General features: G+C 32.3%; 2 protein-coding genes across 2 annotated transcripts; one reads left to right on the top strand and one right to left on the bottom strand.

Moving 5' to 3' along the window:
• The first annotated feature begins 7,056 nt into the window (after positions 1 to 7,056).
• LOC108805233 (palmitoyl-acyl carrier protein thioesterase, chloroplastic) lies at positions 7,057 to 9,781 on the top strand. The gene is made up of 6 exons (XM_018577223.2): positions 7,057 to 7,215; positions 7,687 to 8,222; positions 8,304 to 8,437; positions 8,659 to 8,772; positions 8,964 to 9,135; positions 9,211 to 9,781. The coding sequence occupies exons 2-6, from the start codon at positions 7,719 to 7,721 to the stop codon at positions 9,532 to 9,534; spliced, it is 1,248 nt and encodes a 415-aa protein (XP_018432725.1). The 5' UTR covers positions 7,057 to 7,215; positions 7,687 to 7,718; the 3' UTR covers positions 9,535 to 9,781.
• A 4,466-nt stretch (positions 9,782 to 14,247) lies between these two features.
• On the bottom strand, positions 14,248 to 15,873 carry LOC108860400 (early nodulin-like protein 18). Its single transcript, XM_018634283.2, has 2 exons — positions 15,337 to 15,873; positions 14,248 to 14,855 (listed from the first exon to the last, which is right to left on the bottom strand). Exons 1-2 carry the CDS (start codon positions 15,725 to 15,727, stop codon positions 14,359 to 14,361), a joined length of 888 nt encoding a protein of 295 aa, XP_018489785.2. The 5' UTR covers positions 15,728 to 15,873; the 3' UTR covers positions 14,248 to 14,358.
• Positions 15,874 to 16,087: the final 214 nt, after the last annotated feature.

Here is a 16,087-nt window from a genome sequence, read left to right as displayed (position 1 = left end):
TACAATGTTTTTCCTTTAATATATAACAGATATATTGGGCAAACAGATGAAATGCATGTTATTATAAAATAAACTACGCAGCGTTATGATACAAATATATATTGTTGTTGGTTCAGAAATATGCCAAAAATAAAAAGTAATTTGGTCCAAAAAAACCTTATTGTGCATGTGGCCCTTAACCAAAACTCAAGACCCAAGCTACACACGGCCATGTCCACGCCCACGTCGAACCGAGCCGAGCCAAGCCAAGCCGGTCAGACGGCGGCAGCGCACGTGTGAAGAGCCTTCTTCTTGCTGGCCGATGTGAAATTCTCTCCATTGCCATTATTTTCATTTAATTGACATTTGTTTGAACTTACGGCATTGGAAACCCATGTTTTTTATTCACATTTTTATTAAGCCTAATAACTTATAATATTCCAATAATCTCCCACATAAATATAAATAACTCTAAACATATGTAAACAAAATGCAGATTCGATAGACTTTAGTAACTATATTTAACCTATTCCTGACTAGATAGACAGACTTCTTTTTTTAGGTAGACAGACTTATTGAAAGTGTTTGCGAAAAATTAGTTGTGTTTGAGTTGGTGGCATTTTTAAGTCTTGAACCACTCATAGTTAATATTTGTCGGATTTACTTTACCAGAAAGTAACATGATGTTTTGAACCAACCGATGTTTTATGTAGACCAAAACAACATGCATAACGCAACTTCATTTTTCGTAGAACTTAGTTCTATATATATTGTCTTTATTGTGGACATGAAATATTCCTGGTTTTCATGAGTAAACTTAGAAAATATAATCTTGTATTCACTTTTTTTAGAAACAGTCCCATTTTACATTTATTAGGTGATTGACCATGAAATATATTGAGTAATAATATGTTTTAAAAGTTATGGAATCATTAAAAAATTATATTTATTTTTCTCACATTCGTTAACCCTTTTATCATCTTATAAACTGGGATGAGACTACTCTATCTCAAAATGCTTTGATTAGATTATGTTCGATTCATTTTTCCTTAAAATAACTTTTATATTTTTCGTTTCGATCAATTCGATGTTTTGACTTTTACAGAATACTAGATCATGACCCGCCCGGTCGGGCGGGTTTTCATATTTTTTGGAAGCATGAGATATGTTTTTTTATTGTTATAATTTTTTTTTTATTTTTTTTGTACATTATAAAGTTAATTATTTAAAAAACAATTATTATATATTTACTCGGTGAATTTTATTATATTCTGATGTCTAATATATTACATGTGTCTGATATATAAACAAAAAGTGTTTAGTTTCGTCATTTTTATTATTAATATTATTTTGGAAGTGATCGTGGGTGTGTAAAGATGATGTAGAAGATCAGTATTTATAGTTTAATTTTAGGGTAACAATAATGTACCACCGATATATATATACTAAACCAATTAAGTAATTTATAATAAATACCAAATCACAGTATATGGTTACCGAGATATTATGTATAATTGTAATGACTTGGTGAATGTATTTTTCCATAAAATATTTTCTTTGAAAGTAAAATTAGAGATATCTATATCTGTTATGTAAATAATCATATGCATCGAGTATATACTACACAAATATTCTCTAAGGCAATTTCCTAATATATCTTATTAGCGAAATCACCCATAATTGTAAATATAGAATTATGGGTCATTTTGTTAATCTATTAAACATGTTTTATAAATAAATTTAATATTTTTAGTGTTATATATTTTTAGTTTTATAATAGTTATATTTATATTTATATGTCTAGTTAACATTATTATTCAGACCCGTGCATATACACATAATTTCAATTTTATTAAGATATTAAACTAATATAAAATAATTAGTCAAACATTTATTAAAATTTTGGTATTTTATATATTTATGTAGAAAAAAATGTATAATGAACATTTACAGTAGACTAATATAATAAAATTTGGTTTTATTTTATTTTGTTTTTTGTAATAAAATTCTAATTAAAATTATTTTATGACAAAATTATAATCATATGACTATTTTATAGTAGATAAAAATGATACATCTTTTTTAATAGAGAAGATATATTCTCAAAGAAATGTTTATATGTATTCTTAAGGTTTGGTGGTATTAAATTCAATTTTAATAATATTACACATTACGTAATATAGAGGTAAATAGAATCTGTACATATATTTGTACATAATATGTTATGTTGAACCCAAGGACAATTTTAAACAATAATCGTATGCAACTATGCACTAACTTAAATAAAGAAAAGATGGAGTTGCTAATCGTATGATTATGAACATGAATATATTTCAAATCTTTTAATTAGCGTTGGACCATTTATTTCCTAAACCAACAAAATAAAAGAAAGAGTCTCAGTCTATTAATGAATTCATGTGGATATCATATACCTATACAAGAGAGTGTGCATTTAATTTAAAATCTTACAAAATAATAGTTAGGTCCATTACAATGTTTCTGTTTTAATAAGATAGATGCCATTGTTAGATACTCTTTCATATGAGTCTACTATGTACCATTCCATCATCCATTATAATTTATAATTCCAGAGAAGCATCGAATATGGCCATGACAGGCAGAGCCGGCAAATATAGGACCCAAGGGCAACAAAAAAAATTCCCTTCAGATTTATATTTTGTTAGATCTTTTCCAAAATTTTAATTTAGAGAAATTTTAATAATATTTAATAATAAAATAATAAAAATACACACATATAGAAAAATTTGGGCCCTTACGAATCTATTCTTTACGAAAATATTTCAACTTTTTTATATATAAAACATGCTTTGCCACATCAAGAATAGAAATTAACAACGGAGGTGAAGTGGAATACTGCACACTGGGGTTGGAAAAAGACCGAACCTTTGATGTGTGTCTACTAGGCATGGGCACGGATCGGATATCCGGATTTTTAAAGTATTTATGATTTGCTTTGAATGCTACTGATATCTAATTTTTTGATTTGCTTTGCTTCAAAAAAATACGGATATTCGGAAAAACGGATATCCGGAAAATAAATAGATATTTGCGGATATTTGCGGATATTTGCGGATACTTACAGATATCTCATTTGTTTTGATTAATACAAATAATCTTAAAAATTGGATACAAAATTGTTTTGAAAAATATTTTTTTCCATGATATAAAAGATAAAAATTAAAAGATATACTGAATCTACATATTTTGTAAATTTTTAAACTTAATTAACAATTATAATAACACAAAACTTAAAAAAAATTATAATTGTCATAAATATTTTATTTTCCTTTTATGTAATATTTTTGTCTAAGTAATAATGTGAATAGAATCTGTCAAATCATATGTTAGAATAATAATTATATAATTTTATACATTTAAAACTTTAAATATAATCAAAATATACTTGTATTAATATATTGACGGATCGGATCGGATATTCGCTTTCCAAAATTTTAATATTTGTGATTTGCTTCGATTTTAACGGATATTGAAATTTAGTATTTGCTTTGCTTCGGAAGGTTACGGATATTCGAAATTTTCGGATCAAATAGCAGCGGATAACGAATCGAATCAAATTTCACGGATAAAATGTCCACTCCTAGTGTTTACTGCATGTTCCACGTCCAAATATTTGTGAACATTGGAAAATAAGATAAATAGATATCACATTGATCAGGATGATATAACAAAAGCGTTCGTGTCTTCAAATAGGATTCAGACTAGTTCTTTTCAGTCCGGGTCCTTCCGGTCTAACACATTTGTATCCAATAGATATTTGTAAATTTTCGATTTGGATTTGGATCAATTTTTTTTATCCGGATCGAGATGAATATATAATTAAAATATTTATAAAATATCTGTAATTTTCGGATCCTTATAAAATCTCGGTTAGGTTGGGTATTTATCGATACGAAATATCCAAATTCATCGAATTTAGTCAAAAATCTACCATATATATCTAAAATTTTGTAAAACAACTTAAAATAAACTATTAATAATTAAAACATACATTTTTAAACTCTAAATTTTACATTGAAAAACTTCATCTTATTTAATAATACTACAAAATAATAACAAAATTGTTAATAAAAAGATATTTTAACTAAATCATAAAATAAAGTACAAATATTATAGTTTTGGATGTAAATGTTTTTAAGTCTGGTATAAATCGATTTTTATCAGGTCGTGTATATTCGGATCGGTTCTTTTCGGGTCCAAATCTATTCAAACCGTTTCTTTTCGATTCCAGTTTTTTTTGGATAGAAGAATTTTGGACCGATAGTTACTTGTTAATTTTCGGTTCGGTCTCGGATTAGGTATTCTCGAGTCAGTCTTATTCAGGCTTTCGGTCCAGGTAAAATGCCTAAGGCTAACAAATATGGCTCTAGTTACTCCACTTTCAAGAAAACGTGTTACTCTGGATGATACAATCTAATATGAATTTCGATGACAATGTCCATCTTAAACATGGAACCCATTTCCCGATAGTAAGAAACATTATTGGAGGATGAGAACAGACGAGACTTCCTAGTTTTTAACTACACATGATATAACGGTTGTAAAGGGTATGCAGCAAAAAGGGCATTGAACGAGTCACGTATAAAATATTCAAAAGCAGAAGAAAGTTCATAGGAGAGAAGGTTGGCACTTGCACTGCGGAAGAAGACATGCTAGTGAACCGTGTACGGCTAGATACGAAAGTTAAGTCTGACTATTGAAGGGTGAAGTGAAAACCGTTACGAGGTTGTACAGAGAAAAGAGTGAGACAACTGGTGACACGCTGATGAAGACGAGAAACGGATCAAGCTTGTCAAAGGATTGACTCTGTTTTATTTGTTCATTAAACTTTCAGTTAGTTCTCAGTTGGTTGTTGGGCCCAAACTTTGCCCATATGGTGCATTACACTTTTAGTTAGTTGTTGGGTCTATACGATGCCCATTTGATCATTAAACTTTCAGTGTAGGCCCAATCTTATCTAACTCCAGTATTTTAAATTTTCTAGAAGAATTTCAATTTCAAATTTATAAAATGAATTTTAGGGGGTGGGGGTTGTGCTATTGAATTTACGAATTTAATAGATTCCGAAAGAATTAAATTGGAGAATATAGTTCTGAAGTTCTGAAATGACGTTCCTACAATGTTTTTGAAAAGATGCAAGTAAGAAAGAGGAGATTCATGCACATGATGTAGTGGTGATGTGTCTTGTGCCCACTTATGATTAAATTACAATCCGTCGGTGCCAAAAGTGACAATTTTCTGCTAACAAGAATCTGATACCCGTCCTTTTCTCTACATATATATGTGATTGGATAGTGTGTGATATTACTTAACAGCAATCTCACATACTGACGTACAACGGGAAGTCAAATCCAAAAGTTGTCGAAGCAGTCAACCAATCAAGTCTTTGCGTTGCTACACTACGTAAGAATTTCTTTTTTTAAGAAACCAATGTGAGTAATATATACAGAAGAAAAAGAGTAAATATGCCAAACTAGATTAACAATCCTGTAGCAAGAAAATTGTAAAATGGTCAAAAAATAAAAGATTTTTTTACTTTCTGGACCACTTTTCATCTTTCTTATTTCACAATAAGTCACTTACCACTTGTTACATACTTCTGCTTGTTTAAAAGACCTCAAGGTCCTCAGTTTAGAGAAGTAACGATTTTGGTTTAATTTAAACAAACCAAACCACATTCTGACCGGTCCATACTACAGAAGACCATTTTTAATTGAAACAATCCATTGTCAATAGCATCAATCTTCTTCTCTCCTCTTTGCTCCATCTTCATCATTTTCAGGCTTCTCTCCAAAACACCTATTTTCCATTTTATTGGCATATCACTTAACGATCAGATTGAAAAAGAAGAAGAAGAAGACAAAACACCAAACAATCTTATGACAAGAACAAAGCTTTATGTAACTGAGATTAAAGAAGAAGAAAGAAATTGGAAAATTGAGAGAATAATTGGTCGAGGGTTGGCGCTATCAGTTTCGACAGGAACGATCCTTCTCTTCGTGATGATCTACGCAACGGTGAGCATAGCCATCTCTGTTCTTCTAGATCCTTTAATTGATTCTCGTTTCATTTTGTTAGTTTTTTAGTGTTTTGTGGATTTCAAAATTTAGATCTGCAAAATTTCGATTTCAAAATCCAGATCTGAAAAGATGTGGACGGATAGCGTGTGGATGGGGTTACGTGGACGCCTCAACAATTTGTGGACAGAGTAGAAGTAAGAAAGATTTATGGACGTCCTTAGCAAACTAACATAATTCTCAAGCTCTCATCCACAAAATATTTACTTTCTATCCCCATGTGCGTTTTCACAATCTGCCTTTTGTGTATTTTTGTGATTGATACCCCAATCTATATAATATGTTAAACCTAACTCTAGGTAATTTGTATTATGTAGATGCAATAGAATTGGAAAAGTGTATACGGATGGAATAGATACAAAAACGTTTTGTGGATGTAATAGACGTAAAAGAGTTTTGTGGACGGTAAGAAGGTTTTGTGGATATAATAGAATAGAAATAAGAAAGATTTTGGATGGAATAAATTCATAGGTGTTGCCACAATTTAATGGACATAGTAGAAGTAAGAAAATTTTGTGGACGGAATAAATGCACAGATCTGACCACAATTTAGGATCAAACCGCAGTGAACCAATTTAAGAAAGGACATTTAATAAATGAAACACTAAACCGGGATGGTACTGGTTTCTCTTCCCTTCTCTCTATATACCAAACTTCATCAAACCAAGCTTCATTTAACAAAAGGGTTTTTAAAACAAAACACATGACACAGAAGAGGAGAAAGTATGCAACAAGAGTAAAGTGGCCCGCGACGTAAATGAAAGACAAAAAAGTAGCCCATTACGTAAACAACTCAAAATAAAATGTGGGTCTGTATATAGATGTAAATAAAACCCCTCTTACCCACCCTACAGACTTTGTCTCTCTCTCTATCTCATGCTCTGCGTATAATTGTATTTTTAATTAATTGTCTTCTCACCCAAAAAAAGAGAAAAAACTGAATTAAAAATAAATATAACAGAGAGAGAGAGAGAGAGAGAGAGAGAGAGAAAATTTAAACAAAAGAGAAGAGAGGAGATCGAGAGGAGGCAGGCACAGAGAGAATTTTAGGGTTTGGGAGACTCCAAAGAAATTGGCTTAACCTTAATTGTGATTTCATCCTCCTTCATTTCTACACTTCGTATGATCTCTTTCTCTTCCTTAAACCTCTGCAGCATCGCTCGTGTTTCAATTCGTTTATCTGATTTTGCTTCCATTTCAATTGCTTATGAAAATAATGATTATTCGAATTGGGGTTTCTACCATCTGATTTTACAGCAGCTTCTTCGTTTGTATGTATACCAGATCTGGATTTCAAATTCTCATTTTTTTAATTGAAATGTTCGGTTTTGAGCATCAGCTGAGAATATATTGGTGAATGACTGTTTTCTCTGCAGCTAGGGTTTGGATTGTTTATTAGCTCAGTGTGGTTGAAAACTTGTGAGCTCATTGTTTAAAGATTCTAGCTTTTTGAAGTTTGTCACTCACTTTTGTATGTGTTTAAGATTCTCTCTTTGTAAGCATCATTCATCCTTGGGGCATTTTTTTTTATTAATTACTTATCGATCCCGTTTATTGTTAAAGATGATATCTTTTTTTTTAATTGTGTTAGTGTGTCTTTGAACAACACTCTTTCTCCTCGTCATGGTGGCCACTTCTGCTACGTCCTCATTCTTTCCTGTACCATCTTCCTCCCTTGACCCTAACGGAAAGGGGAACAGAGTTGGTTCCACCAACTTATCCGGACTTAATTCTACTCCAAACTCTGGAAGGATGAAGGCCAAACCAAACGCTCAGGCTACACCTAAGATCAACGGGAAGAAAGCTAACTTGCCTGGTTCAGTGGAGATAATATCAAAGCCTGATAACGAGACGTCACAACCTGCGCCTGCGCCCAGAACGTTCATTAACCAGCTACCTGACTGGAGCATGCTTCTCGCTGCTATAACCACCATTTTCCTTGCAGCTGAGAAACAGTGGATGATGCTTGACTGGAAACCCAGGCGTTCCGACATGATTATGGATCCTTTCGGTTTAGGGAGGATCGTGCAGGACGGGCTCGTGTTCCGTCAGAATTTCTCCATTAGGTCTTATGAGATAGGTGCTGATCGCTCTGCATCTATAGAAACCGTCATGAATCATTTACAGGTACTACTTTGATTTGTGACTACACTCGCATGTTGTCCGCCTAATAGATATGCTCATGACAAGCTCTTGTGCTATTGACAGGAAACGGCCCTCAACCATGTGAAGTCTGCCGGACTGCTGGAAAATGGGTTTGGTTCCACCCCTGAGATGTTTAAGAAGAATTTGATATGGGTCGTTGCTCGTATGCAGGTTGTCGTTGATAAATATCCTACTTGGTAAGCTACTGTCAGTCTTAGCACTTAACTTTAAAAAAAACATCTCTGAGAATCCCTAGTTCTCGGTGTGAGTTATCCAGATTATCTTTGCGTAAAATTGACTATTCAAGTTCATACTCTCACTTGCTCATATGACTAGGAATTTTTCACCCTAGATTACATGCTGTGACTGTGCTTGCGTGTGCATAGGTCATTTACTTATTCAAATATCTGCCTCGCAGGGGAGATGTTGTCGAAGTGGATACATGGGTTAGTCAGTCTGGAAAGAATGGTATGCGTCGTGATTGGCTGGTTAGGGATTGCAATACTGGAGAAATTGTAACACGAGCATCAAGGTCAGACCTCTTATATTTTTGTTTACTCCAGCTATTATCATTTTCTGCATGTGATGATTTGTTGGTCTTTTGCTCTCTGTTTGTATTGTTTGCTCTGCCATTAAACTCTCATGAGTAGTATATGCATTTTGGGTTTAGAAATTTGATATTATAGACACTTCATATGTATGGCAATTTTCTTCATTTTGCAGTTTGTGGGTGATGATGAATAAACTAACAAGGAGATTGTCAAAGATTCCTGAAGAGGTTCGCGGGGAAATAGAGCCTTATTTTGTGAACTCTGATCCTGTCATTGCTGAAGACAGCAGAAAGTTAACCAAACTTGATGACAAGACTGCTGACTATGTTCGTTCTGGTCTCACTGTGAGTACCCCTACCTTTTCAACAAGCCTGTAAAATTCTGGGATTCTAATGGTTTGGTAATGAACTTTCTTGCAGCCGAGGTGGAGTGACTTGGATGTTAACCAGCATGTTAACAATGTGAAGTACATTGGTTGGATACTGGAGAGTGCTCCAGCCGGGATGTTGGAGAGTCAGAAGCTGAAAAGCATGACTCTGGAGTATCGAAGGGAGTGCGGAAGAGACAGTGTGCTTCAGTCTCTCACCGCGGTTTCTGGATGTGATGTCGGTAACCTCGGGACAGGCGGGGAAGTGGAGTGTCAGCATTTGCTTCGCCTCCAGGATGGAGCCGAAGTGGTCAGAGGAAGAACAGAGTGGAGTTCCAAGACACCAACAACAACTTGGGACACTACTACATCGTAAACATGGGGTTCCTTTGTAAACTGTACCTGCTGCTGCTGCTACCTTCTTGCAACCACCTTTGTATATCTCTTCCTTTTTTTTTTGCTTGATGGAGATATATATTATTATTTATTTAATCTTTCTATTTTTTTTCTTATGGAAAATGGTGTCGTGTCTGATACGATTATGTGATATATTATTTGTAAACCCATGTGCCAGCGCCAGACAAGGCAATAACTTTCTTATCCTAAAATTTATTCTACCTTCTGTTGTAGCTGTTTCCAGGTACTTTGAAAGGAATGTGATGCTTTGTAAGTATCTGTCAAACTATTGAACGGCTATTAAAGAGACACGACCAACTACAACAGTTGTGTAGTTTGTCCACCAGAATGTTATCTATATTATTAAAAGAGAAGTACCCATATAAATTTCTCTGAGTTTTCAAAGTTATTTACACTACTATGCCACTGAGAATTAAATTAAATTACCTAATTTAATGTTTATTTTTTTCAGTTGAGTTAATGTGTTGTCCTAATATAAATTAAGTTACATGTTTTAATGTTTGTCTTTTTCAGTTGAGTTAATGTGTTTTCCTAAGGGAAATTAGGTGGTATAGCTACAAAAAAACCATATTTAGGTGAGTAGCTAAATTCCCTAGAATACATCGATACATAGTGTATTTTATATAATATTACTCTTCTATCCTTCAAAACAACCAGCTCCTGCAGCTTTTTTTATGAAAAAGAATAATTATTTAAGAAGGTAAAAGTTAAACGTGGTCATCAGAAAGTCACACATTTCTTTTTTTTCCTCCTAACTTTTCGAGAAGGTGAAATATTTCATGCCGAAATTTGTTGAATCGCAAAATCAACATCCAGATTCCAACCTATATTGCAGTTCCATCCCACCCAGAGGCCTCGTATTTCGTTGAAATTGGTAAATCGTCACATCTTCGGCCAGCAAATGCGCCGTCGAAAGTAGCAGGAGAATCAGTGAGTTTTAGCAGAAGTTTACAACTCGCAGGCGTAGCATCTTGCAATCACGCATAGCAAATCAACAACTGTAATTCCCTTTATTTTTTGTGAATCATTTCTAAATGGTGTGATGTTTGTAGTTGTGTGTCGTGTTTATCTCAGTTTTATGTTCGTAGTCTTTTTAAATTTTATTATTCTTATCTGATATACATAGTAAATGGTTTAGTAATATTATTTCGATATGGAATAGCATCTGCGTTATATACGAGTTTCACAGTCTGGAAATGACATGATCTCCATTAGCTATATTCTATTTAGCTTGGAGTAGAATAAACGTTTATATTCCATTTGACTTGGAATGGAATAAATTCAAACGTTTGATATTATTTTCTTTAACTTTTGAATTCATCCTTGTATTTAATCTTGATTTCATTTGAAATGAAATAGTATTTGTATCCAAATGAACTATTCCACTGAGTATAGTCTCACTTGCTATTTACTACATAATACAACATTAAATTTCTTATCTAGAATTGCATTGCATTACACTTTGTTTTCGTTTGTGCATATCCCGATATCTCCTTTTTCTATTCAATGTGAAATGGAATGGTCGACTTCGTTTGTTTCTAATGCTATTCTATCTGAGATCCATACGGTTACTTGACTCTTCCGCTTAGATGTGTTAATTTTTTTTGTCATGTATGCCGTACCGTTCTTTATCACCCTTTCTAACCTGGAAATTATATTCAACTCTTTATATATATAATAAACTAGCTTACTCTGTCCTAACCGTGTTACACTTACATTCATTGTGCAGGATCTGGCATGGACGATTTAGGCTTTCCATGTAGATTATTTGAGACAAGTTTTGAACGTGGATTGATTGTTCCAGTGTCAAGTTTTCTCTTGTATATCCCCATTAGCTTTGTATTTCAAATAATTCAATCGTGGTTGTATTTTATCTACCATATCATTTAAAATAGTACGATTTATGCATAATAAAACGCTTCTTGTAAGTTAACAATGCTGTTGGATTAGGATTTAATATTTCTTTAATTTGGGTTTAGTGTTTGTTGTCGTGTTCTCTTACCCATCCCCATCAACTTTGTATTTCATGTAACTCAATCATGGATGTACTCTACCTATAATAACATTTAAAATAGTATCGTGAATATAGAATATAACTCTTCTCGTGAGTAATGTAAATACATGTTTCCCATATTCTGACAGGTTGGTTTAATTTCCCGAAGATTTGGGTTGCCAATGGATTAGGGTTTATATTTCCCAAATTTGGGTTTAGTGTTTGGTGTCAAGTGCTCTCCATTAGTGTTTTTTCTAATGTGGAATATCATTGCTTTCAATTGCTTTGTAGGTAGACATAGTATGATATTTGATATTTCCAATCTCCTTTCGATATGACATAAAATAGTAATTATTTAATTGTACTATTCCACTTGAGATAGTATCAATTGTTTGTCTGCTCCGCTTGCATCTATTTCCATTTAAATTGTGTTTTTTCTTCCATTTGAATATTATGGTCTCAGATAGACTGAATTCATATTATATATTTATCTGTGATTGCACTAAACAAATTTAATCATTCATTCTACGGCATATAATGTATATGTATGTGGAAAATAAAAGTACAACGTGTATGTATTATGGGAGGTGAAAATAATGGTGTTTCACTCCTATCTATAAACCAAGTAATGATGTCATGCACTCTTCTACCGGAAACTTGCTAATGCAAAGGACATAACCGGATAAAGTATGAGATAAAAGCTACTTAGTTAATAACGTCAAAATCAACGTTATTTTCCTAATTTCCATTGAAAATTTGGCTACTAAGCAAATTCACCCTTTTCCTAATATAAAATTTAACTTTCCTTTTCTATTAAATCAATTTCGAAATTATTTATAGTTTTATTAATGCTATTTTTTCAATTCAATAAATACATTTCCTAATTCTAAATTTACCACATTTAATGATAATAAAAATCACATATGGTATGGTAGAAAAATTATTGTGCCGTCACTATCTTTTAGTATTCGAACCAAACCAATTTTTATGTTAAGTTTAAGTTTTTGGCATCAAATTTATTTGATATATATTTTTACTTTTATATTTTAAGAATTTTTTTTAAACAATTTAAATGAGTTGTCCGAACCAGAACATGAACCGAAATTATAAATACTCAAATGAGGCTAAAAACTTTTCACCCCGAAAACCTAAAATCCAAAGAGACCTGAATCAAACCCGAATGAATATCCGAACATCCATCCCTACTACAAGATATAGAAACTGAATCACCTTATTTATTTTCGAAAAATTATTTTCCATTGACTTTCTCATCAGTCTACAGTAATTATGAAAACTAATTGTCAAATCCAATCTGAAAATTATTGAACACGTAAGCCCATTTATAAGAAATTAGCAGTTAGATCAAATATATATTATACTACATTTCATTTTCTTACAAATTCTAATCTTAATTTTTATATGTCACAAATTTGTTAAAAGTCTAACAATTATTTTTTTCTTACAAATTTTATAACTAATGTATTATGTTTAATAGCATACTAACCATATTTTCTATTTTTATATTTATCATTCAAAAACTTTGTGTGATATATATTTACACATACATCTAATCATATAAATGTTAGATTTGTTTAGGTAATCTTCAGTGTCGGTGATACATTTTATGTTAAAAGCAAAAATATAAAATTATTTAATTTAATATGATTACATTTACAAATATAATATTTAGTACACAAACAAATTAAAATTTAAAATTAAATACCGAGTGAGATTATTTTTAACAAATTTATATTAATAGAAATTCCAAATATTTGGAATTCGAAAGCATGATGACCCACACCTATACTACTTTAGTTAGGACAATTAATTTATATAATAATATTTTATTAAAATTTTAATTTTAATTTTTGTTATTACTGCAAAAAAAAAATTCGATCTAAATTTATGATCAATTATTACAAATATATCATTTAATACAAACAAAAAACTAAAAACAGAAAATAAATATCTGTGCTACCAAGATCTACTTGGAATTAATCGTGAAAGCAAAGTCTAAATTCCAGATTTGACTAAGAATCTAAGATATTAAAGCCACAAAGGTCGTCAGATGACAGGAGTCTTTGAGAGGGAAAGAGACGAAGGAGAGATAAGTATATAATACTGATGTTAAATAATTGTAAATCAAATTGAGTAATGCATTTGTAGTAAAATAGCATAGAACCATCTTACATGCAACTAAAACAATTTAACTTCACTTCCAAAATTGTTTGCTGGCTGGTACGAGTAAGTGGTGGTGTTTGACGTTCGGGTCGAGCGAGATGTCTTCTCTTCATTATTAAAGTAGCTCGATTTCAAGTTATATAAAGTTGTAACATAAGGTATATGACCATCCAACTTAATATAATATAGTTAGGGATGCCTTCTCCTCTTGAATTATTGCTCAATTATCTACCAACTTAATATAATATTTCTACATTTCCACTCTATATATCTTTGACGTTGAGAGTTAGGTCGTGAGGAAACGTCACCATTATCGAGGATCTACAACGCACTCTCATTATCATTATGCTCATCATAGTCTATTTATCAATGATATATATGCTTCTTATCATCCACTGATACCACCAGTAATAGTATAATTACAAATCTTAGTAGCTAAACTTATACTGATTTCATTTCTTTTACTAGGATACTTATTATTACACCTCCAGAAACGCATTCTATGTATAGAATTTCGTAAATATTATTATGATAATTATCAGCTAAGATAATTATACTGATATCTCCAAAAGACATAATGATGATAAAACACACAGAAGAATAATTTGATCAAAAGAATGATGCTAGGAACCCCATTAAAACTAAACATAACAAATTATATTTTGTAACGGAAGAAGAACTTTTACGACCCTTAACCAAACTATCATCATCATCACTCTCAATATCTTTAGGATGGTCAAAATTGGCGGGAACTATGGTATCTGGAGCAACTTCATCATCATCACCGGATTGAGAGGATTGACCTGGTCCAGGGGCCGTTTCACCATCTTCATCTGGTGATGGTAGGCCCTGACCATGTGTTACATTTATCATGAAATGCTGTCCAAATTTACATTGCTCACCGTCATAATTTCCTGAGAAGAAATAATTGGAACCTTCTTTAACTAGAGGAACACTAACTGAGACCGGAACTGGAGATGTCGCTGAAGGGTTTGCAGACGACCACTCTGTTGTACTATTGTCTTCACCATTGTTGTAGTCACATTCTTTGTAAGTTTTGAAATCATATGTTTGTACCACCGAATGGTTGTTATCTGTGTTGAAAACTACATTGAACAACAACAAATAGACGTTTATGACTGAGAGTTCATCTTAAGCATAAACCAATAACAAGAGAGTCGTTTCAGAAGATACATCCTACTAAACTATTGTACGCACTCTGTTTCTAAAAAATAGTTTTCATGCATACGATAAATGTTTAGAAATTAATATATTATTTATTTATACTATTTGCTTTCCAATAACTATCAACCAAAAATATCTAATCAATTCAATTTTTTTTAATTAATATCTATTAAAAATTGCAATTTATTTTATCAATTAATGATAAGTGTTTCAAAATCTAAAAAATATTTTTATGGAATAATTTTTTGAATATCTAAAAGACAGAAACTATATTCATTTGAACATTACATCATTTCTGTAAAAGTTCATCACACCCGAACTAAAATTAAACAAATGTTTTTAATCATATTACTATCCAAACTAAGAAAGAATAACCAGAGATCAAGTGTGGTGTGAACTTACTGAGGAAATCACCCAAAGAAAAGGTTTTGGAATCAGCCCATTTCTGATAATTTGCAGACGGTCTCTCCTGGATATCGAACCATCCCGTGGACCCTCCCACAGTATAGTTCTTGTACGCATCAGCCGACAAACTCAGAAGCATAAGGAGCACGATGAGTAACACATTAGCACAAGATGATGAAGATCCCGTGTAGTATGACATAATTCTTGTTCTTCCCCTCTTTTCCTCTTCCGATTTTCTTGATTCTAGACACTTTTCTTTGCTATAAAAGTAATAATAGGAAGAGGAGTCGTCTATACATAAAGTAATGAGCTCGTCACTGGCGGCATGTGGCCAAGTCTTGATGTTTGGTGATAACATGAAACAGTTCAAACTGGTCGGTCCAATCATATACCAACGCCTCCTTCTCCGTCCCCACGTGATCTCTCAGCTTACTTTTGCTGTCTTCGCTTCTCTATACTCCCGTCTTTCAAAAATATAATTTTATCTGCCAACTGTCCTTTCTACAGTCTATGGAATTTTAGATTACTTGTTTTGTAGTGTCTTTACTTTAATAAAGCCCAGAAGGATTGATTCACTTGAGCAGATATTTTGTTCAATTGGTTCCAAAGTAAAGTGGGAAATCATATGCTAAAATAAATAGAAAACGTTATTCTTTCATAACAAAGATATATCAACAAGGTTCAAATTCCACCGGCCACACGGATATAAACTATTCTTTTCGGTTTATTTGAATGCCAAAAAATAGTC

Source organism: Raphanus sativus, chromosome 5, assembly GCF_000801105.2.
Source record: "Raphanus sativus cultivar WK10039 chromosome 5, ASM80110v3, whole genome shotgun sequence".
In the NCBI taxonomy this organism is placed as follows: Eukaryota; Viridiplantae; Streptophyta; class Magnoliopsida; order Brassicales; family Brassicaceae; genus Raphanus; species Raphanus sativus.
The sequence above is the reverse complement of the archived record's forward strand: the minus strand, read 5'-3'. Positions and strand labels throughout refer to the sequence as shown.

Excerpts from the sequence above, each read along its gene's own strand:
- LOC108805233 (XM_018577223.2), top strand. The coding sequence starts at position 7,719 with ATGGTGGCCACTTCTGCTACGTCCTCATTCTTTCCTGTACCATCTTCC. Across the intron at positions 8,773-8,963 it reads ATTGTAACACGAGCATCAAG|TTTGTGGGTGATGATGAATA; the intron begins GTCAGACCTCTT and ends TTCATTTTGCAG. Across the intron at positions 9,136-9,210 it reads ATGTTCGTTCTGGTCTCACT|CCGAGGTGGAGTGACTTGGA; the intron begins GTGAGTACCCCT and ends ACTTTCTTGCAG.
- LOC108860400 (XM_018634283.2), bottom strand. The coding sequence starts at position 15,727 with ATGATTGGACCGACCAGTTTGAACTGTTTCATGTTATCACCAAACATC. Across the intron at positions 14,856-15,336 it reads TTCTTTGGGTGATTTCCTCA|TTTTCAACACAGATAACAAC; the intron begins GTAAGTTCACAC and ends TGTTCAATGTAG.